Source organism: Festucalex cinctus, chromosome 9 (assembly GCF_051991245.1).
Source record: "Festucalex cinctus isolate MCC-2025b chromosome 9, RoL_Fcin_1.0, whole genome shotgun sequence".
Lineage (NCBI taxonomy): Eukaryota > Metazoa > Chordata > Actinopteri > Syngnathiformes > Syngnathidae > Festucalex > Festucalex cinctus.
In genome coordinates, this window is record NC_135419.1 from 4,504,036 (window position 1) to 4,528,099 (window position 24,064).

The 24,064-nt window shown below is 38.9% G+C and overlaps 1 protein-coding gene and 2 long non-coding RNA genes across 6 annotated transcripts in view; 1 reads left to right on the plus strand and 2 right to left on the minus strand.

The window, feature by feature from the left end:
• The window catches only part of fam13b (family with sequence similarity 13 member B), a 46,734-nt gene that overhangs the window by 17,894 nt on the left and 4,776 nt on the right, over positions 1-24,064 (minus strand). For all 4 annotated transcript variants that reach the window (XM_077531712.1, XM_077531711.1, XM_077531713.1 and 1 more), the window contains exons 2-7: positions 20,494-20,643; positions 19,253-19,454; positions 16,863-17,075; positions 14,634-14,811; positions 13,538-13,682; positions 9,850-9,974 (exon numbers count right to left, since the gene is read on the minus strand). In XM_077531712.1, the coding sequence (XP_077387838.1) occupies positions 9,850-9,974; positions 13,538-13,682; positions 14,634-14,811; positions 16,863-17,075; positions 19,253-19,418 (827 nt within the window). In that variant the 5' untranslated portion in view covers positions 19,419-19,454; positions 20,494-20,643. The remainder of the gene's footprint in view (positions 1-9,849; positions 9,975-13,537; positions 13,683-14,633; positions 14,812-16,862; positions 17,076-19,252; positions 19,455-20,493; positions 20,644-24,064) is intronic.
• LOC144025925 (uncharacterized) lies at positions 436-1,890 on the plus strand. The gene is made up of 3 exons (XR_013284989.1): positions 436-849; positions 1,219-1,305; positions 1,387-1,890. It is a non-coding gene; the product is annotated as an uncharacterized LOC144025925 (long non-coding RNA).
• On the minus strand, positions 1,977-3,484 carry LOC144025544 (uncharacterized). The gene is made up of 3 exons (XR_013284906.1): positions 3,170-3,484; positions 2,493-2,723; positions 1,977-2,226 (listed from the first exon to the last, which is right to left on the minus strand). It is a non-coding gene; the product is annotated as an uncharacterized LOC144025544 (long non-coding RNA).

Consider the following 24,064-nt stretch of genomic DNA (forward strand, 5'->3'; position numbering starts at 1 on the left):
AAAAGTGTGGGCGTTATCTAGGTCAGTTTGAGGATCTCATTACACGCAGCGAGGAATCAGCGCATCGTCGGCAAAGTTAAGGACGTGAGGATGGCACGCAGGCCAGGCGTGAGAGCTCAAAGAGAGGACGGCACTTTTTTTTAGCAAATGCCCAAGTTACAGTTACAGGCGTGAACTCACAGTTTCTTAGTGCGTGTTGCCAACTGCTGTGCTGCGGTACATTAGTGTCGTGTTTCTTTGTTGTATCTATGCCACTTATGTATAGTGGCAGGCAGCACTAACTAAATGTCCTTTTACTCAATGGCAGAAAGACCAATGAAGCCGTGTATCCACCTGTTGCAATCGGTTCAACATGAATATAGCTTTTAAATCGTCCCCCTACTTCAAGTTTACTGTAAAACTAAATAAACCAAAAACTATTCCACATTGCCTATAGGTCGCTTGCACATCGTAATGCATCATGGGAGTTTTTCCTTCGGGCGCCATATTGGGTGTCCACCGGTTCACAAGGTACACTCGCGAGTTACACGGTAGAGCTTATCAACCTGATGTAATTTTCGCAGTATTTTCACGATTTACCGGAAGATCAAAAACAACGATACAGGCAGAAGGTGTCTCTGTGTGGCGGGATTGATCCTAATTACGTCCTGACCAAGGGTGATTTTTTTTTTTGACGGAGAAAGCTTGCTGGCCAAATGTGACTTCTCTGGACATTTTTCACTACCTCGTGTTGACAACATGCTCCATAACACGCCAACAAATCCCTGGAGGCTTACAATTATTTTGTAAGCGGGTGGATACAGAGTGTAAACTTTAACATCGCATCAGAAGAAACTGTTGCTGTTGCACGTAAGTAAACCACATGGTGTTGGTAATTCTGCACACAAAAATGTTGATTTGTTCTCAGGCTTCCTGTTATCATTGTGTTTACATGCACAGCTAGGTTTACCTGATGTGGTTTTTCTAACAATTTTATAACAGGCAAATATGGCAGAGCGTATAAGAATAAAAAGTAACTATGCACAGCCTCCCCGTGGCTTAATTAAATTTAATGCTACCCTTTCACTAGTTACATGTTACTTAATCAACTTATTCTAAATGGTTAAGGTTAACCACTCTCAGAGGACGTATTTTTAGTTTCAGTTTCCAGTACAATAAAACGTGTTCATGGTAACTACTGAGCATACTGACAGCTTTTCTTATGATCTCACGGTTAAGGAGGCTGTCACAACACCCAATTTCTGTCTGGTGCCGGATGGCAACAATTCCCATCACTTGTCACGACAACACCAATATTATTACCAGGTATGTATGGCTTTACTTTTTGTAGTTTCTTATTTAATTCTATGTTTCATATTTTCATTACAATGTTTGTAATATTTTCAGATTCAGGCACAGATGAGTTTAACTGGACGGGACTTCTGCGACTTTGTGGTGTGGACAAAGTGTGATTGAGCGAGTCCACCCAGATCGCTCGTTTTGGCCAGTTGGAAAAGCCAGAGTTTTTTTTTCCCAAAATCCCCTCCTTACCTGAACTGCTCGGGAGAGCATTTACTAGATCAGCAGTGGACTTCCAGTGTTCCTGCTCAGCCGCTGTCACCTACCACTTGCTCATGTACTTCAAAGATGCGGAATAAAGTAGTTTTTTTGTGCTGCAGCAGATTGTAAAATCAAATGATATCACTTGAAGTGTGCCAATCTAGACTGCCAAAAGGACAGTGGTTTTGTGACAAGTGTGAAACAAGGATTATTGGGAAAACTGCAACACAGTACTGGTACTTGTCTTACATTAAACAAATTTAAAAGAGAGCAACTTTTTCCTCTGTACATAGCATAATGAAAGTCATTGCGTACCCCATCAACATTACATCATACCGTCATCTCAGGATGGTAGGCACCTGTGCTAAAATAAATACATTAATTAACAGTTCAATTTTTTAACCCTGAAATTACTACATCTAATCATTATTCACTTCATTTTTTGTGCTTTTAGAAATAATAGAGATTTATGCCATTACTTTAAGAGGGACCATATTGCACATTGAGTCAAATCCTGTCATTTGTATTATGTATAGCTTTGTAAACAAACCCAACAATAGAATTTGTATAAACGCTGCCTTTATTAGCGCCAAACAAACAGTCGCATGTTGTCCTCCTCCAATGCTTTGATGCTCGCCTTCGTTTCCATCATGTCATTGGCAATCAAGTCGGTGTGGCATGAGATCCCTAAAGAAAAAAATAAAGAAAAAAAAAATACGGTACCAGTAATAGGTTTAATATAGTAAAGTAGTATAGTTTTTTTGTCAGTGTAAAAGAAATGTACACATTTTGTTGCATTTTTTAATGTATGAACATTGCTACAGGCAAATACTTATTTCTATAAACACTTCCAAATGTCTCTAAAATATAAGGTGCGTGTACACACACAAACAAAAACACATACATTCACTCATGCATACAATATATCATGTAATGAATTCTGAGTGGCATACCAGAGTCAATGATGTCAGCAGTACTTGAGGGTACAGGTTACTGGAGCCATCTGGCTGCATAACTGCAACAATCTCTGCCACTTCGAGTCGTCTTTTCTTTGCTTGTCTCTCCTGTGCACGTTCATATCTTGGCACCGACTGGGCTGAGACATAGATGTTGTAACTTGGGACCCAACTTTAATGTTGGAGCCCAGTCGGGATGATTGGACAGAAAAACGGGCGCAGGGCGACCTGTTAAAATAAACAAATATATAAACAAATAAAATATGGAAAGACTGGTTATTTTACCGCAGTAGGGTGGCCGTGAATAAGTTCTTTAGCATGATGTGTAGGCTACCGAATAAGTTCTTTAGCATGATGTGTAGGCTACCGGGGCTCTGTTTTCTTGCATCAGCCCCTTCTGTCTCTTTTTTTTCCAAGTTTACATTTTGCCACCAAAAAACATGTTATCGGCATTAAAAGCCCAAGACTAATCAATCCAATTTCAGCAGTAAACACTTTGCACTAGCACTACTTGGGTGAAAATGTTCGATGTTAGCTTTCGGCTAACGTCCGCTAGCCAGCTTGTACTACCGAACTTGCTTGCTCATGAATCCAAAACATAAGCAACTTGCCCATATATGGGCGGTCGAAACGTTATTAATCCTCATGCATTAAATAAAGGTAAACAAGCTTACCGCTCACAAAGTGATCGCTGCACACACGAGCCCAAAGTAACGACTTCCCTCCGGAGTCCGCACTCCTCTGTCTCCAGGCCCTGGTTCCTAATTATTTTCGGAATTCGGAAAAAAGACCGACCATTTTCCCCCTTGGCTTTGTTCGAACAGCCAACGATACAGCAACAATGTACCATTTTAAACGCAGAAAACAAACGTGATAGATACGTGTTAGACCGAATCGCTACGTAAATGGAGGCCACCCAGCATGGCGACTACGAGAAATCCGAGGCGGAAGTGACGACATGTGCAAGCGACCTATTTAAACAAACCACACAATTTTACCTGGTGAAAGCCTGATAGCTTAAAGCTAAATCAATGCAAAATGCTAACAGAGCTAGCATTGATGCTGTGGTGTTATAACCTTTTAGGCAAGGCGATTTGGACCCAAACAGGGCAGTTACTAACAAATGTAGCTAGACAAAGTAATAATATTTACAATGTATATTAATGTGGAATTGTGACAATCTCAACTCAACTTATTAGTGTTATTTTTTATTAAAAACGATTTTTTTTGTTGGTGTTTTTGGGGGACGGAAATAAATTAGTTGGCAGTTCATTTATTTCAATGAAAAAAACAAAAAACATCCTCAAACTGTTAACATGAGTTACAAGGTCGTGGAACAAAATGAACTCATAAGTTAAGGTAGTAGCACTCGATAAACTTTTTGTAAATATCCTCGTTTGGTGGCGTGCCATGAGATTTTGCTGCCGCCGCCTGACATTTTCCGCAACATGTGACACAAACAGGAGGCCTACCATTCCCCGCTGCAGTTTACGGCACGGCGATAAACACGCCATGTGCTGCGAGGCTCTGTTTTCATGCCAACACGCTGGTCAACCTCGGCCTGTTTGTTTTTAAGAGCAATTCTCAGCTATACTCTCACCTTTGCATGCGAATATCAGTTGCTCGAACATTTCACAAATAGACTGTTAGCATCCCGTGCGTGGAAACAAAGTTAAGTCGTTTGTGTGCAGCTTTGACTGATGGTGAGGTCTGTTTTCTTCAGTTGCCATGCAGACAGAGCACAGCATACCACACATTAGCCTGACTAAGTCCAAGTCCGCACGGAAATGGAGCTGGATTTAGATGGATAGAGATAGATGCTTTTTTTTTTTTTTTTTTTTTTTAATCGTACTTTTGCCCTGTTGGACTATAACCTTTTTACCTTTTTTCTCGTTGAATTTTAACATTAAAATATTTGTTTTCCTTGTAAAATTAAAGATTTAAATTTGGAAAGATTACTTTCACTAACACTATTCTTTTAAGTTTTAACTTCTTTTTTTTTTTTTTTTTTCTTGAATATGCCTCCCTCATCATCTCCACCCAAATTAACACTCGAGGAGTCAAGATTATGATTCCCCACGAAAAAAATGGTATTCTTTTCATACAATTTTTTCGTTCTTAAATTATAATTTTAATCTTGTAAGAGTACTTTCTCTCAAAAAAATGTATGACAATTTTCTTGCTAAAATACTAACATTATGGTACTATTTTCTAAGAAAAAAAAAATACCATTTCATTCTCATAATATTGAAATACCCCACAACTATTTACTAATTTTCCTAAAACTACAACCGTGTTCCTCAAAAAATACAATTTAAAAAAGCTGTAGCTCATTTCCTTGGAAAAAAAAATACAACTTGATATTCTATAGTAATCTTTTTTTTTTGTAAAAATATTTGCCATCAGAGCAAATTTTTCAAAAATGTATTTTCTCAACTTACGTACTGTCACCAACAAGATCAACACAGCTGTTGATGAGACCGACTACCTCTTCGTCCAACAGCCTGGTTATTTTTAGCTGTTTGTGTCAGATTGATGTCTGTATCTGGCTTTACTGTAATGTGCCACAGAGCTGATATTTCAATGTGTGGATGGAGGCATACTCAGACGAGCACAGCATGCTCTACTTATGAACTATTTCATCCATCAATCTTACAATATAAACAGATAAATAAAAAAAAAATAAAAAAAATGAAATGCCGTATTCCTGTAAGATTACATTTTTTCTTTATTCTTGCAATACTATTGCTATACAAGTTTATTCTGGTAATATAACTTGGTTTTTAAAAAATAGAAAAGAAAAAACTATTCTTGTAAAATTTTGACGGAATTCTTGGTCATCTCAAAAAAAAAAAAAAAAAAAAAAAAAAAAAAGAGGACAATTCTCATAATATATAATTTCAACAGCAATTCAAATTACAAAATAAGAAATTCAAAAACAACTATCCTCAAAATTTTTTTTTGCTTGGAAAAAAATTACAATTCCTATCATTTATGAAAATTAAACTTGATTATAATTTTATTTTTAAAAAGCTGACTTAGTGTAATATGACTTCTAAAATATATATATATATATAAAATACTTTTTCTTGAAATTTTGACCCCCTTAATAATATTACGTTCATTTTATAAGAATACTTCTAACTATATATAGCGCTGGCAATATTTCACCTCCACCCAAAAGAACCTTATTTTCATAACCATCTTTTCCTTTTCGTTTGTCCCATTAGAGGTCACCACAGCACACCATTCTTTTTTGTAGAAGTGGATCTTTTGGATCCTCGTCTCCAACACCAAATGTTCTCATGTCTTTCCTCACAACATCCATCAACCTTCTCTTCTTCAGCCTTCCTCTCACTCTGTTATTCTCTCTGTCTGGCAGCTCACCATCCTTGTACCAATATACTCACTATCTCTCCTCTGGATGAGTCCAAGCCATCTGCTTTCTCTCTAAAACTTTGTCCACAAAACATCAAATGTTGGCCGTCCCTCTGATGATCTCATTTCTAATCCTATCCAACCTGGTCACTCCTAGAGAAAACCTACATCTTCATTTCCGCCAGCCTCAAGCTCTGCTTCCTGTTGTCTCTTCTACACTAGTTACATATGGCTGTTATAGAATTGCTAAAACATGCAGAATTTTACGCAGGTCTAAAGAACTGTTAGCTGCAGATGCTTTAGCATATCCATCTTGTCTGTTTACCATTTGGTAAGAGTTGACGAGTCACTCCGGTGAGAATATGCTGTGTCACACCTGGGCATTCTATTATTATGTTATCCACCGTACAATATTTAAACAAGCATGTGGAGCGTGTCCACATGCCCTATATGCTGATATTCACAGCAGATGTAGGTCACTGCGGATCAGGTGATGCACATGCAGCTCTCTGAGGATGTTGAGGTTCATCTTTACGCATACTTGCATAAGTTGCGTTCGAATTTAGAGGTTCCACCGTGCTCGTAAATAATCAACGAGCCCTTTGCCCGAGTGCCGACATTTGCCGGGTGTCATCGCACGGGTTCAGCGTCACTTAGCCCAAAGCTCGCGTGTCCTGCTGACAGCCTCGTTTGTCATCTGCAAAAATGTCACAGAGGCAAGGTCAGCGGCAGCTTAAAAACAAGGAGGTGAATTTTTGGGCGCTAAAAAAATAAAAAATAAATGCATTTAGAAAATGACGAGAGGGGGGTAATTGGGGCAAAATAAATAGATACATAAAAAAATACTGCTAAAAAAAAAAAAAAAAACAATAAAAATCTACGAATATGTAAATCAGTGGGTGTTGAACCCTGCATATGCAAGGGTCCTCTGTAATCTGTTCCAGTCCCGCCTCCCTAAAATTTTTTATGTGTGTTTAAATAAGGAAAATGGCACTATAATACTGTACTTCATGAAAACAAAAGTAATAACAGAAATAGTATGGATGTAAAGAATGCATGCATTATTAATTCATTGCATCACCTATCTGGTGTGTGCGACTTGGCCACCGGGATAAGGTACAGTCATGCAGACCGCAAAGAAGAAGAGTTTCACAACTACTGTAAGTGACCAAGTAAGCTGGTGAATCGTAATCATTTTCCGCAGAGGATGAACGCCGCATTGATGCTATTCATACACTGTTTGTCCGTCGATTCCCATTATTGCGCTGGCATTAAACTAACACAGTTTAGTCAACGTTAAGTCCACAGTCTGTAATTTCCTTTGTTTTGTTCCTTTGTTGTTTGGAGGAGGAAATAACTTAATCTTAAAGCGTCTTTTTTAAAGAAATGTTCAGTACAATGTGTCAAACTGCTGCTTGTTGTGAAGCGAGTTAGGCTTAAGTCTGGTCACTCGTATCTCAAAGCATATCTGAACTAAAGATTCTATGATGGCAACTGACCTGGAAAATCGAAATTTGTTACATACATTGCGGCGTTACGGACACCCGTTTACGTTTGACTTAAAAGATTTTTCGCTGTAATTTACAGCGACTAAGAACTTCACCACCTTGAGAGGCCATCGAACAGGAGGCAAAAAGACACTTGTGTAAAACATTGAGGAGGGTAAAAATAAAATGCGACAGTAAGTAAACCCCCACGCTATTTGGCTGATTTGTGTGACACTTATGATATCCAGTAATGATTTTTCCTTTGTGATTGTGCAGCCACAAGAGTGACCATGACCCTCCTTGGATTACAGCAATGATACATACTGAACATTTTATCCTCAAGCGGAAGGCCAGCGGTGATCTCATTTTTCTTTGCCAATGTCAGGCGCGGCCCCCGAAAGCCTACATTACAGCATTAATCCCCTGCTGGCTCGTCTCGCAATCGTTAATACCAACTAAAACAATCACATGAGTTGCAAAGATCCAAAGAGTCGGGCCAGCGTGGCTTTAAACTCCTGCAGCTGCAGCATGAAGACCCGCACAAATCCTCCATGCTGCCTCACAAAGCAGGCATGAGCCACAAAGACGCAGACCTTGTACTGTGTTTAAATCTCGTTGCATGTTATCACAACAGTCCATCAAAAACAATTAGAACTGGACACACGCAAATCATCTCTATCTTATTACCTCAGCCAAGGAAGGATGTGTTGTCATCTTTGTGTGTTTGGTAGCAGCATTAAACAAAAACTACTTGGGCGAAGGAAGAATTATTAATATTGGCAGTTGGCACAGATATTAACACGGGCGGCACGGTGGATGACTGGTAGTTAGCATGTCCGCCTCCCAGTTCTGAGGACTCGGGTTCGAGTCCAGGCTCCGGCCTTCCTGGGTGGAGTTTGCATGTTCTCCCCGTGCCTGCGTGGGTCTTCTCCGGGTACTCTGGTCTCCTCCCACATTACAAAGACATTCCAAAGTATGAAAGTCTTTACCAGCTAAAAATGCACTAAGCACCTCTCTCTGTTCTTCATTCAAAAAGGAAACTGCAATAAGATAATTAATTGCATTGCCCACCGGAGTCATTTGTTTGTTGCAAATCCTGCCCCTAAACACACGGTTGCGTAGTGATTGGTCACTCGGAGAAAATCAGCGGGCTCGCTACAAGATGGATTTTTGGGGGTATGTGAACTCTCAAATACAGCAAAAATTCAGCTTGCAGGCAAGCTTTCGAAAATAGCCCAAAAGTGCAATTCTTATTTGAGTCAAATTACTTTTAAAGACGTGAGTGGCAAAGGCATGACTTGGGCATTATTATTTTGTTCTCAATGTTTCTTCAGTATCCTGAGTCAACCTCAAAATGTTTTGAAACTGTGTGCTTTAAAATGAACGCTGCACATGCATGTACTTACGTGTCACGCTGCCAATCACTTTGTGTGTCTTCATATAAATGAACGTGGAAGGTGTGAAGTGTGTCATGCGTAATGCGCTTTAGTCTGAGTGCAGCAGTAGCAGCAGCAACCTCTAATCATCTTAAAGGAGATCAGCTGATCAGATCTTGGCGTCACTACAGGAGGATCTTTCGCAGCCGTGTCTGGACGAGGCTCTTCTTATTATCTGGCGTACGTGAGAGTCGTCATGCAGCCACCGAACGTTGCGAGCTATATGACGCTATAAATATGGTGTCACTCAGTAGGATGCAGACCTCTGCCAAGGCCAATCAATGCCAAACAGTCAGTATGGTGGAAAAATTGCTAAGAGCCGGATACCGTTACACGCAAGTCTTGTAGGTGCCGGTTACACACATTGCAAGCAGACGTTTGCAAATTAAAAAAGTAAACCAATTACCTTTTATTGTCCAACTGGTCAATACATCCCAACCAACTTAACAACCAAGTAAATAGGCCACCTACCGATTGACTGGATATCTTTGACTAAATAACCAATCAACCAATCACCATTGAACAAAAGACCCCAACCAATGATTAACTGACTAAATAATGAACCAACCCACATACTGAAAAATTAAGACCACTGTAACATTAGAGGACTTAAAAAAGATGGACTTTGAGGCCAATGCTGCGCTTGTGTCACTGTCACACATTCATTAACAGAACATGACAAACACTGTTACTTTCATTGCATTTCAGTGGAGATTTGTTGACATAAACTATGGTAATTTTTTTCCAGAACTGTATGTATAAAAAGCAATTTGTCCAAAAACTAACAAACAAAAACACTATCCTAACACAAAGCTTTGCAATTCCTCTGTAGAGTATTTCAAGCAAACAAAAATGTTCACTTTTGTTGGTCATTCAATTGGCCGCACACTGTTAAGCTGTCAAGGTCATGGTGACCGCTACATGCTAAAATAGACTGATGGAGTAGGCCATTTTCAGAACATTACGAGCGGCTGAAAAGATTCATGTTGGACTGAATACGGGCATTACATTTGTGATTTACTGTACTAAACGACCACTACAAGAAACGCTTACCTGTCCGCCGGGTCGTCGGAGGTGGTGTGTTGCGGTGAGTTTGAGGAGACGGTACAGTCCTCACCATCCTGGGGCAACTCCTCGCACTCCGCCTCGCACTTCTCGTCGTCCAGCAGCTCGGTGATCTGAACACAAACAACAAATATGAAAATGATTCTGCTCATGTTGTCTGCTGTCTTAATGAGAAATAGAAATTTGCTAGTAATTTTTTTGGAATATCAGTCGCTAGATAAAGGTGGTAAAGTTGCCAAGCAGTAACCAAATGGCAAAGTTGGCAACACTTTTTTTTTTTTTTTTGTATACTTGCTCCTTTCTGTTCACGACCATGTTAGTGCATGTCAGCCATAGGAGAAATAATAAGAAAAAGGTGAAAAATGGACCTGACAAATAAAGTTGAATTGATGCAACAGATTAATCATTCAGCTCAATGTAAAAGCGTACATCGACTCGTCCACAAAACATCTACATGACGGCGCCATTATGTAACTTTACAATGCCTGCCTGACCTACCCCCCCCTAATCTGGGTGCTATGCCACCCCGCGACACTAAACGACCTTTTCATTTGATGTAACTCAGCTGTGACATTTAAGGCAGCGGACGCGGTTTCATAACACGCCTAAATATAGTCGCATCCACTCAGCAGGTGGACAAGATGGAGGATGAGGAACATGGGGGGGGGGGGGGGGGGGGGGGAGAAATTGCATCAAAGCGCTGAGGATGAGTGAGCTGTAATTTTATCGAATATACTCCACAGGCCCGATGATCTTAATATGTTCATTTTGATAATCACAGGAAAAAAATAGAGAAGGCAAATTTGTCTCAGTAAGCTGTGTTTATATTAAGTACCTCGAATAATTACATTTTTTTTTTTTTTTTTTTAAACCCAAGACCAGCTACAAATATATGAATATCATTGTCGTATAGTAAAATGATTCCTTTATATTTATTGTACACAGGATTTAAGAAAGTTTTGGAAATAAGAAAAAAAAAATAGCAACAATCTATTAATTTATCAAGCTGTAAAATTGAGTTAAAAAAAATGAAAAAGTCAAAATAATTTCCCCAAGTCATGTTTAATGTTTTTGTAAATAAATGAATAAATACATAAATAAAATACACCATTTTTTAATTGCTATGACCTGGATGTCCAGCAACCTAGACAGAAATAAAAGAAAATTTGTGACAGTAAATTCAATAGGGTGAAGTTAACTAGCCTAACGAAATAATTTCTTGACTGTCCTATTCTCTTAAATAGTTCTTCTATGTAAATTTGAGACATTAAATACGATAATTATCATAATTATATAAAGTCCAGAGATGTACACTATTGTGAACTAAACGTGCACTTTCATCTCACACATAAGAGACATGGCTTCTTTTCAACTTAACACATTTTTGTTGAATAAATGCATTCATATTTTGCATAATGCATCAGACAATTTTGTCATACGTCGGGGTCGGTGATAAATGTGAAGTATGTTGGTTGGTATGCAATTTCCATTTTACATGTGAAATTTTGCAGTACTTCGAGTCATATTTTGTGTCTCGCCTCACCCACATCACATAATTCATATACAGGATGTGATGGCAGGATTTTATACCTACCTACATTTATAGTAATTCACGTTTCTTTTCCCTGCCTTCAGTTTGTCCTCTGCTCCAGTCTGGACAGCAAAACCGTCTGCTACCGTGTCGCCATGGCAATACGGCTACCCAGGCACTCTTTTTATTGGTTGGCTGTAGATTCTTGCACGGCTGCATCCAGTGTGCAGCCACACGCCAGGATGACTCATCCATGACAAGATGAGAAAGACAACCGTTCCTTGCTGCAAGGATTACATTATTTGCTGAGTCAACGATATGTTAACGGTCATGGGAAGTTCACCGGCGCACTGATGTCATGTATTTCTCTACTTGATAAAAACAAACTGACAAACCAACTCCGAGTTACTAACCAAGTAACTAACAAAACACCCAATTAGCATGATAGAGAAAATAACTCAATAACCAACTAATCACATAACCAACAGACTAAATAACCAACTTACTACATAAGTCATTAAATGACCAACCACCTAACTAAATAACTGACTGACTAAATGGGCAACTAAATGACTGACAAAATAATCAACCACACTACCAACCAACCAATTAGCCAAACATAAAACTAATTAACAAGATGAAGTGAGCAAATCGCTAGCTAACTAAATATTTAATAAAACAACAACTAACAAGGGCCTAAATAAATAATTGCTAACCAACTACAAGGAAGTAACCAAATAACCAACTGACTACTTGATCATTTACTCATTAATTTTTGTATTTTTTTCGCCCTCTAATATATATATATATATATATTTTAATCAGAGATTGTAATTTGGTCTAATATTGTGTGGCATTTCCTAATTTAGCGTTGTAATTTCTGTTTTTGTTTTCTAAGTATAACAGGAAAGTAAGTGAAAAATCCTATGGATCATTTGACATTATAATAAAAGCAGAGAGGCGTCATAGTTCATACATCTGATGGCATCTGAGACATGACTAAAACAATTCGTAGTTCATGGTGCAGTTTGTCACTAACTGATTAAAACAACACACGCTGACTGGTTGTACTGGTTTAAGACGAGGTAATTAATGTGATGACATCAAAGTTACACACATACGGTAGGTGTGTATTTGGCAGATGAAAGGCTCACCTTTTTTTTTTTTTTTAATCTGTTTTAGGACACTGTAGACTGATAGGTCAGACAGGGAAGTGGTACTGACAGTGGATTATCGAATGTAATCGAGAGTAAGCAAATGCTAGCAAAACCATTCACGCAGTTTGTGCAAAATTGGCAGATCAGAGACCAGAGTACACTGCAAACCAATCAGTTTTATTGTTGTTTTTTTTAATGTAATATTTAACCTTTAAAAAGAGGTCAACTACAACTATGAAGTCAAATGAGCACATTGATCAATTTATGGATGAAAAACGCTTTCAACGGAATGTGCAAAGTGTACAAACATGTCTAAAATTATTTCAAAGTAACGGTATGTGCAAAGAAACCAGAATAAACTTGCAGTTGTCAACATCTGCAACATGAATCCAAATTGTTGCCAAGTCCAGTCATTCAAACCAGCACAGGAAATATAACTATGAAAACATTTCAATCACTTAAAATATCCACAATATTTCCAAAATAGCAAGACTTATTTTTTTATTTTATTTTTTTTTTGTGGTGCAATTTTGCTAATCAATGACTGTATTTGAGGAGCAGTTTTCTAATTTTGAGGAGTAATTTCTTTCTTTTTTTGCAGGTTAATCCTATGGACCTGAAGCAAGGGTTTTATTAATCAATACAAAATATGACATTTCCCTTCTTGACAGCATACAAAGACAGCAATCCGGGAAAAAGAAACAAGGTGCACCTTAAAGCATTTTTAGCCTCCTGAAGAATGCATTGGTGTTCTTCCAAATTTTTCCAAACAGAGATTTTATCAATTCTATTGATACTGATCATGTGTCGACCAAAAAAGGATTTATCACCCAGCCCTCGAGTCTTCCATGTTTTTGTCTGTTAAAATCTTTGGTGCAGAGACTGAGACCGCCTGTGTCGGGTACACAGTTACATAACCAAGTATTTCCCGGCCCATTTCTACCTCTCCTACTGCCTTATGTAAGCGGCAGATGAGTGAGTTCGTTACCTGTTCGGTGATGGAGCTGTAGTCGTTGGTGGTCGAGACGTCGTCGTCCTCGGAGTCAAACAGGCCCTCCTGGTTGTCCAGCAGCTCGGCCAGGACTCTGCTAACAGACTCCTGGTCGTGCAGGTCCTCACCTTCTGTCGACAGACTGTTCGTAGGCAAAAGCAGAAGACAACAGTGTGTCATAATAAGTCACATTAGAATACCATTTTGCTCCAGAAGTACAAATCGCAATTCCAACACTTCAGGAAAACCATTTTCAGTTAACACAATTTGTCGCTTCTAGGGATAGTACAATTATCGGGGCCGATATTCAGCATTTTGACGAATATCGGCATCGGCCATTTTGAAGAATCATATGGCTGATGATACTTCCTTTTTTTATTTTTTTTTATTTTTTTTTTATTTTTTTTTAAGTGTTAACTTCAGGGAACTAATTTAAATTTAAAAAAATAAAAATACATTTTCCAATATGCTGCTGACCCTGGGAACACTCTGCACCTTCTGTTTTTGTTTGAAATTAAAACTAAGATAAGTAAAAATGTAATACTTCAGATATTTTGAAATTTTGCAATACTTTATTTAGTGTAGAAACAATTATTTTTAATTGAACTTTTGAAAACATGCTATATTTGATGCCAATATTTTCCCTTTTTAGTGAAAATGATTATCAGCTCCAAATATCGGTTATCGGCATCCTTGACTACAAATAATCGTCATCGGAATCAGCCCCCAAAAAAACATATCGGTCTATCTCTAGTCGCTACATCTACAAATCCAAGTTAAAATCCAACCATGCAAAGCAAAAGCCCTACATCAACACAATGTGTGGGTCTGCCTGTGGACATTATTTTTTTGGGGGATTCTGTAAATTAAAGTCCAACATTGTTCTTTTTATTTCCACAGTGTACGGTGTTGGTAATCATGAGTAACTGACAAGAGTTCAATCATTTTCAGATTGGTCCAACCTTTTGGACTGTGGATTAGGTTTTAGCCATTTTGCGTAACATTTACACAAGTATTAAAGTTAAATATTAAACATCATGAAATTTACTACTGAATCAGCCTTATGCGTGTGTCTGTAAGATGGGCGTCTTACTGGAAGATATCAGGCCCAAAGACGGCGGCGAGTGCTCCGACGTTCCAGTTCTCGCGCTGTAGCGCCGCCACGCTGGCCAAGAAGCGGCACAAGAAACGCAGCAGGCCGTAGTTGAGCTGCGGAAGCTGCTGCAGCAGAAACTTCAGGTGGCGGCACAGCTCATCCTCGCTGCTGTATTCTGGATACAGATAAATACGAATGAACGTGTGTCACAGTGAAGGAAGAGGTGGTGAAAACAAAAGCACTGACTGCGAGTGACTCGGCACATTTTCATTCGTGCCACTGCTTAAACAGGACGTGCCTGCAATTACTCTTTTAAGGGGTTTAATAATAGAAACCCATTGTATTTCTGTGCTTTGAACAGACAGGCCAAAAAAACAAAACAAAACAAAACATGCAGACCAAGATAAAATTATCTTGTAAGAGGTGACACGAGGTGAAATTAGGATTTTAAAAAAGCCCCAAAAAAGGCAGAATTTGAAGAGTGTGCGAAGCCCCTCCCATGGCCGTCAAGGAGATTAGAGCAGATTATGTGAGATGATAACGGAGTCAAAAGGGGAAAGGATGACGAATCGGAACGCCAACAGGAGCAGCGGTGATTATCAGGCCATTCAAATTAATCCACATCTTTTTGGATTGTATATCCAGTAATTAAGGTACTTCAAAAGGTGATTATGACATGCGTGTCAATGTGTACCACGACAAAATGTGTGTTTGATTTACTGACTATGGATTGAGGTTGTCACGATACCAACATTTTGACTGAAACGTTACCTCGACAAAAATCTAAAACATCAGCAAAAACAGCTAAATTAAAACTGACAAAATAACTTTAATTATTTTGTATTAATTCAAAATATTGGGATGTATACATGTTATTTTATGTACAGTGTTTACATGTATGCTTATACCGTATGTGCTTTCACATTGCATGACATATTTTTAAAGTACTGCATTTGATGTCATCCATTTTAAATATTGGTAATACAGTGGCAAACCAATGACTCAATGTAACGTTGCTTGAGTGTACGTGCATGTCTCTGCTCTTCTCCATTCCGCTCCCAATTATTCAAATACTACAAACAAAATGGGAACAAAATAATTCACACACTACTCATTTTTAAGGGGAAGTGTCAAAAATGCGTCACAACCTGCCGCTCTGTCAGTCGTCTGAGCTTTTTCTATGCATGTCTAGGATTTCCTACTGTGTGCCTGTTCATTGAACGCACTTCGAGTCCACAGCAGGAGTGATTGTTGCTTTTTCTTCTGCTTCTACGCGAAAAACATTTGCTCGTCACAAAACGTTTCTAAAACTAAAAATCGAAAACCACACGCGCGTTCTTCATGTGTTTATTGAAAACATGCATAGACAATTCCGCATGGCTTCCACTCTGCTTGCGTGTTCCGTGAAGCCTTAATTAGCGCGTCATGCTTCTCAACGAGGAGTGGATGGCCAGCGAGCGCCTCAGCGTTCAGTGCGTGCAGCCATCTTCCTGCGCCCTCTCGCACACAAAGCTGAAAGAGGCGTGCTGCTTACTTAAGGCGTTTTCCGCATAACGGTAGAAAGGCGGTGTATGTGTACCTGCCTTTAAAACAGAGTTGGCGGGCTGTCTCACATTTATTTTTTTCAAGTACCAGGACTACGAAAAAATGATAGAGACATTTTTGACGCCAAGACATCGAGGTACAGTACTGGTACCAGTATCCCGTGTAACACTACTATGGATTATTTCTAGCCAAATTTATTTTTTGTTTTTTTTCTATTGCGCAAGCTGGTAGTTATTGAGAATAACTGGCAAGTAACAATACCATTTATAGTATCGTATTTTTCATAGTTTGCTGGTCCTGCGACTTCCATTCAAATGCAAATTGGCACTCAATTTCCCACATAAATACACAAATATTTTGGTGTGGTTCTCAAATGAGCACCAGAGGTTGTCATTTGATGCTCTTTTTTTTGTGTGTTGATTAAATTGTGATTTAATTTTAATCTGTGGAGATATACCATTTTGATGTGACTGACTATAATTTGTTTTTCACCAATTTTTATTTTATTTTATTTTTTTCCCAATTATCGTAAAACAGCGCTATGACAGGGCTACACAAGTGGCAGTTTATGAAAAAAAAAAATATAATAGAATTTACTGCTTTAGAATAAGACATCCATCGGCAAGTGGCTGTCGCCTTGAGCAAAACTGCTATCGCTCTCGCTTGGTGCCAGAGGCCCACCTTGGTGAAGCTGTAGAATGGGCCCCTGGATGGGCGCTGGGATGACAGGCTCAGGTAGCTCCTGCAAGAAGAGTCGCAGCAGACTGACGGCCGATGCCAGGTCCGCCTCCTTGTCCAGCGCCACCTCCTCGCCGCTGTCGTAGCGACGCCGCAGCCAGCCCACGCGCTCGGCATTGCCGTTGACTAGAAAGAGACCCTCCAAGTCCAGATGACCTGCCAATACAAAACAGGAAGACCCTTGAAACCCATTCGGCGTAAAAAAAAAAAAAAATCATGTCTTTTAAGGCTTGTTGAAGTTGTCAGGCTGAGTTCACAGAGGACAGGATGACAAAGCAGAACGCCAACAATAGCAGTTTAGTTATTACATTCCAGGAGAATTAAGTCCACCGTTTTCGTGTTAGGACGAGCTTTTCGGTCAGGTAATTACTGTAATTCAAAGGTGACTATGGTGCGTGTGTGTTACAGGCACCTTTTCAAAATGTTTTGTTCAATCACCAATTGAGGAATATTTCTAGTCATTCTATTGTGCAAGATGGTGGTTATCATCCAATACTCTCGCAAGGAACAATCACATTACAGTAACTGTGTACCCAAGTGCGTCATGGACTTAAAAAACGTTTACTGTGGAATATTTCAAATCATTCTGTTTATTATTATTATTGTGCAAGTGTGAGATCAAGTGTGGAGTGGACTTGCTTGGCATTGGATTTCTGATAGATGTGTATATTTCTATGGGAATTGATAAGAATAAAGTCTAACAAATCTAATTCGGTGAGGGGATGAAATATTGTAAATTATTTTGTATACTTTAACTTTTAATTACTCTATATCCAGTGTGCACTCAAAAGCTATTGGTCCATAGAGGAAATAAAATATAATATTTGTATTTGATACAACCTTAGAAGCTTTCCTATCACTCTTTCAGTGTAACATTTTAGAGTTTGGGCACAAACATTTGTGAATATTTACAGCACTACTTTCACATTTAACTTGATACAAACCTAATTTAGCTGCAAAACAGTCTTATTTAAAAAAAAAAAAAAAAAAAAAAAGTTTGATCTTCTACATTATTACAGTCTTTTTAACCACGATTGCCACCTCAGGACTCGGAGAGAGTTGGGGGAATCTCCCCAGCAGCACAACCGACTGAGGAAAGAACAAGAACAGGCGAGCGGAAAATTAATTTAATTCGAATTAGCATCCTAATCCATCCATCCATTTTCTTGACCGCTTATTCCTCACAAGGGTCGCTGGAGCCTATCTCAACTGGCTTTGGGCAGTAGGCGGGGTACACCCTGGACTGGTTGCCAGCCAATTGCAGGAATTAGTATCCGAATAATTATCTGAGTTAACACAAATCTAAATAATTTGACATTTCTGTTACGATGCATCACCATTGCACTGTCGCACCCATGTGCGGTGTTGGCCTTTATTCGGACTTTAGATTACTTTTACTCAGTCAGGATCATTCCTAATATTTCTTGCCCTTACCGTTTTATCTTACAAATATGTCAAGCAATCTTTATCTTTCATGACATGTTATATATAAAATGTAGAGAGGCGCAGTCATGTACAATTAAAATAAAATAAAATAATAATAAAAAAAAAAAAACATTTTCACTAAGTGCAGCCATTTTCCATCTGTCTCATTTTTAACAGCTCTTTTGATACTAAGCTGATGCTAATACCTCGAAGGCACACGCACACACTAAATTAGAGATTAAAGTCTTTTCGCTGGCTGAATAACTTCCTGACTCGCAGCAACGGTCCATTTCACGCACCAGCAAAGACCGGCGGGGCTTTAAAGACTTGTTACACAACCTCATATGGTCATAAGGTGAAGCCCCAGTAGGATCATATTTCTTTTTTTGCTGCAATATTTACTTTATGATCACAAGAAAGGGATATCTGCCAGGAAGTTTTCATAACAGATGTCATTAAGTTTCTGAAATGTTGGGACTTTTTGCACAACATCACAGGCAACACCAGCGATAATGATGTCATGACTACTCCTAAGGCCAAAAGTGAGAATCCCATCGGCTAGCCAAGTATCAATACAAATATAATCATCCGTTCATTTTCTGAAGCGCTTATCCTCACGACGGTCAAACAACTCTTAATTTGGAAAACAATGATAAATGTAATTGCATATTTTCAAAAATGTTACAGCCCAAACCAGTAACTGAATAATAATTATGTTTGTGCATTGTCAATTTGGAATCACGTCCTCTTTTTGAATAAAGGAATGGAAATTAAAACATGTTTCTTAATCTGTTCTTTTTTTTTTGACAAAATAATGGACAGATTAATCAATTATTAAAATCATCATTAGTTGCAGTCCTAAAGCAGAACGTAACGCTCTATACATTTGGTGTGTGCGCGCATCTCACCATGTTCCTCGATGTACTCCACAATGTCCTTGACAAGCGCCGGGACCTCGAGACCGCCAAGCGTGTGCGTGCGCGTCACCTCCTCCAGGGGCACGCCAAAGACGCGGGTGGTGCCGGCTGGACCTCTGCCCTCATTGCCTGGCAACGATGACGCGCTCTTCCTCATGGTCCCCCACCACAACCACGCCAAGACCTCACCCGTCTTGGGAGGGGGGACACAAAGCATTAAAAACAAGATTGGAGTAAAATATGTCTCACATCAGTCACTACAGTGGAAATTTAAAGTGGAAGTCAACACTAAATCTTTTTTTGGGACAATAATATTTTATTTGCAGCCCCACTGGTCTAAATATGTTATTTGGTTAATATTGCGTTAGTGGAATATGAGTTAAGCAGAAAAATCCAGCCATTTATATCCATCTCAGGGGGCGGCCATTTTGCCACTTGCTGTCGATTTAAGTTGACATCAATGTTGTTCAGGGCTCGGGCAACGGCCAAACACAGCTCAGCTTCAGAAAAAAAGGTGAACCGTGATTGGTCGTTGCATGAGCCCTGAGCAACATTGATGTCATCTTCAGTAGACTGCAACTGGCAAGATGGCCGCCACTTGTGATCATAAAAATATTAATTGATTCATTAATTAACTGTTGTGATTTGGAGACATTGATAAGATAGCTGCGCGCCATCTGCATAACCATGACAACCAACATTGGCGGCCTGAAGAATGTGACCCAAGGGTAGCATATACAAACTGAACAAAAGGGAAGAAAACGAATCGATAGGAGCTTTTCAATGACCCATGCTTACGTGGAAGCTATTGAAAAGCTGTCCACTGTAGTGACTGATGTGCTTCTCATTATCCATTAGGACTCATGCATATAGAAGAAAACAGGTTTTGAATTGCTTTAAGTTTCGACTACAGCAACTGATTTGCATATTTGATTTCAAGACATTCACATCTAGAGTAACCAATACTCATGCGCATGGAACTATTAGCTTTGACATCACTTTCTCAGCAGTGTTTTAATAGTAGTCATTTCCTGGTTTCCTTGTTTGCGTCAGACGCATTCCTTTGCACTTTGTGGCTGGCTGCGGGCACTAAACATAGTCCAAACATGACAAGTGCAGCAGTTTGTATTAATCATTTTGGCTAATATTAACTTTCTTGTCATTTCACCGTTTACGACAATGGTGAGACAGTGTTTGCATGCACGCGTATGCGTGTGTGAGAGTATACTCACCGTGTAGCAGTGAAAGTGTGTCCGATATGCTCCTCCCTTAGACAGCGAAACACTGAACCATCTATGGCTGCTTCAGGTTGTGACAAAAGATGAGCCGGTAGTTCCTCATTGACGGACCGCTAATCCTTCTTGCAGGATTCCTTTTTCGAGCTAAAAACAAAATGGGGGGCGAGGAGAATGGTAGATGGGACAAGAAAAATGAAAGGAGATAAAAGCGGAGGGTGGAGACAAATATGACACATAGTTAAGATGCAGAACATGATATCTGCATTGGCAAATATGCTGTGTTGCATAAACAAAGCATGTTTGGGACAACAAAGGTGGCGTCAAAGGGACTCACAATGGGCCTTTTGGATTTCTATTGTTCAAAGCAAAGGTACGTTGAGGTGCTTTTGGACTGTGGATTATTTCCAGTCGTTCTGCATGATTTCCAAAACCAACTGAATTCAAGTCTAAGCCACGTTAAAAAGGAGCATGGCCAACTCGTTATGATTGGCACCTTCCACGACGGGGATCCTGGTCCAACCCTAACCCCCGACACATGACTGCGATGTCCTCGAGTACTGAAACCCCAAACAGCTCCCTTGGGCTAAAGCAGCCCACTGCTTCAACGTGTGCCACCAACAGCATGACGGAAGAAAATCTTAGAGGTGAAAAGTGACCCTAAAATGTTTCGGTATTGCATCAGATTAAGGAGGAGAGGGGTGGTGGGGTTATTTGCTACATGAAACAGACCAGAATGGCACCCTCTGTCCACTGTCCCCTGGAACAAGTGGAAGATATGATGCCTATCGATACTTTCCGTTGAGGATATAGAAAACATACACGTTAATGGAGTTTCCTGGTTTATTGCAAAATTCAGAAGACGTGTGCAGCATTACTGGAAATTGTGAAGTTGCCAGCCATGACTGATGGGCTGTTGCAGCTGATCAACAATCGTACTCGGCTGACAAGTGAACTCAATCACAGGTTGAACGCGATTCCTGAGACACCTCGCATATCGGATTCCAACACGAAGAAGTTGACAGCTCGTCTCGAAAAATTTATCCGAACTGTTGTTGGTCTGTTCCCAAAACAACCGGTATTTTGGATTTGGATTCTCATCACAAATTTTCATTATCAATACAACTAAAAGTTGACAAAAGCATGTCTCCAATAGAGGAATGTGTTACTGGAGCTCAATGTTATAGTTGAGGCTGGAAAATGAGAAAAAAAAAAAGTGCATTGGATATCATAAGGGTATAAGCAATACAACATATGGAAGGAGCTTGACTGCAAGACAAAGACACGGTTCTTTAAGGCCTTTTTCATGGGCTCCAAATTTGTAGATAGCCCAACTTTAGCATATTGTTGGAGTGTGGAATAGTTGGCAACCACTTGCATAAATTCCAAGTTTGCCCAAAACTGCTTTTTTATTAGAAGGGCAAGATAGATAATGCTCTCTGAATTGATTTATTATTCACCCCAGAAGATTTTGGATGAATTGTGTGGCCTTTTTCACATTTAAAAAAAAGAAATCGATACATTTGGTCAGTCCACAAGTCTAGGTGTCATTTTTACAAATTACTGACCAATCCAAAGTGCTGAAAATGGCTTTTTAATGATGCAATGTTAATGGTTGAAAACATCATTTTTGGGGTCTCCTGAAAAGTGATGATTTTGGAGGTACAAGGTTTTGGACCAACGCCAGCCATATTCACTTTTCACTCATCGGATTCATTCAACTTTCTAGGTCACAATGTGTTTTTCATTTTCTTCCGATATGCTGTTGTGATGTCAAAGAATGTTCTATACTGTATTGTTTGTTTAGCCATCCATCCATCCATTACCTGAATCACCTCTCACAAGGGTCGAAGGATATTTTAACTAAAAATAATAGTAATAAAAAGTAAAAACAAAAACAAAAAAACACGACTTTCCTTCTTTGCAGAAGTGAGAAAATATGAGCTCATAACAGGTTCATCTGTGAATTCCATGCACCCCAAAAAAAATATGAGCGTGATCCTGATCTGTGTTGGTGGAATGAAACAAAACATCACCCTCCTACCATACTGTCTTTTGAAACTGTCAGTTCACCTTTGCACATGTTTACCTGGCTAAGCAACCTAACGATAATAAAAGAATGTAAGAAAGTCAATCTAAGTGTTACCGATTGAGTGAACACATCGTTGAAAAACATATTCGAACATGACAAACAAAATCAGACTGGAAATTTTAAGCCGCAACAAGATGACACCATGCTTAACTGGGCTCAAGCTGATTAGCATGTGACAGAGGGGGCCTTCGAAGGCCACCACACCTACTTTGTATTCAGATGTCTACATTCAACAGCTCTACCAACATCATCGGAGTGGATAGGACACTATAGTTTATGGAAGAAAAGGAGGTGCCGGTGCGGATCAAACAGATCAATCTTAAGATGGAAAAACTTTTTTTATTTTTTATTTTTTTTTATCTAAAACATTTCAGGCCTTATATTTGTTCATTTTTTTGTCTTTTAGATATACTGGATAGCTTGCTGAATGTAAGGCATTATTGTTACATAACTACATGAAAATACATAATTTTTGTTTTACTACTAGGGGTGTCAAAATTAGTGCGTTAATTTAAGGTTTGGTTCATACCATTATTATTATTTTTTTTAATGCACGATTAATGCAGTAATAAATTTAATAATAATGCATATATTTGTGGAGACTGGAGGCTGGGGTCAAGTTGGATTTTACAATTTTAAAGTCATGTTAAAGATTTGATGGCTCTAAAAGAAAAATGCAATGAGTTGTCACCATCTTACAAATGCAATTGTGACATCTAGTGGCAGAAAAATGACCAACACAAATCAATACCACACTTGTTTTTTTTTACAGTACAGGAAATATTTTTAATTTTAAGTAAGTTTTATGAATTATTATGAAATTGCTGTATCATTGACTAAAAGATGCAGCCATATTTCTATTAGCTTAACTTTTTTTTCACCTTTGTTAAGCGTATGAAAATTTAGAAAACTTTTATTGTACATTTAGAAAAAGTCTAAAATTTGCGATTGTAATTTAACTATTGAAGTCATGCGATTAATTACGATTAAATATTTTAATCGTCTGACCCCCTATTTACTACATGGCAGGAAAAAAAATCCTGAATAGGCAAGTTTTTCTGTGAATAAGTGAGCTAGGTTCACCACCAAAAAAATCCCACAAATAAGTGGTGTCCAGTCCACTATATTCATGATAGCTGCCGACCTTTCTCAATAGAGAAAAGAAAAAACAATAAATACATGGAATAATCCACACAACTAGAAATAATCCCCCGGTTGCTCAGTAGTGTCCCCTGAAAACTACATAAAGTGAGGGACACCGTGAAGAGACTGAACTGCCTATTTTTATTTCTTCCTTTTGCCATCTTCTTTGTGTGACATTTGGCATAAACATCTTTGTCATTTTATAACTATAGAATTGATAACCTGTTATTTGTGTTTGTCTGGTCACTCTTTTCATGCGCTCTTCATTGTCAACTTCAAGGCAGTTGCAATGTCAATCTGCCGCTTGGCACACTGACGGAAATGACGGGGAGA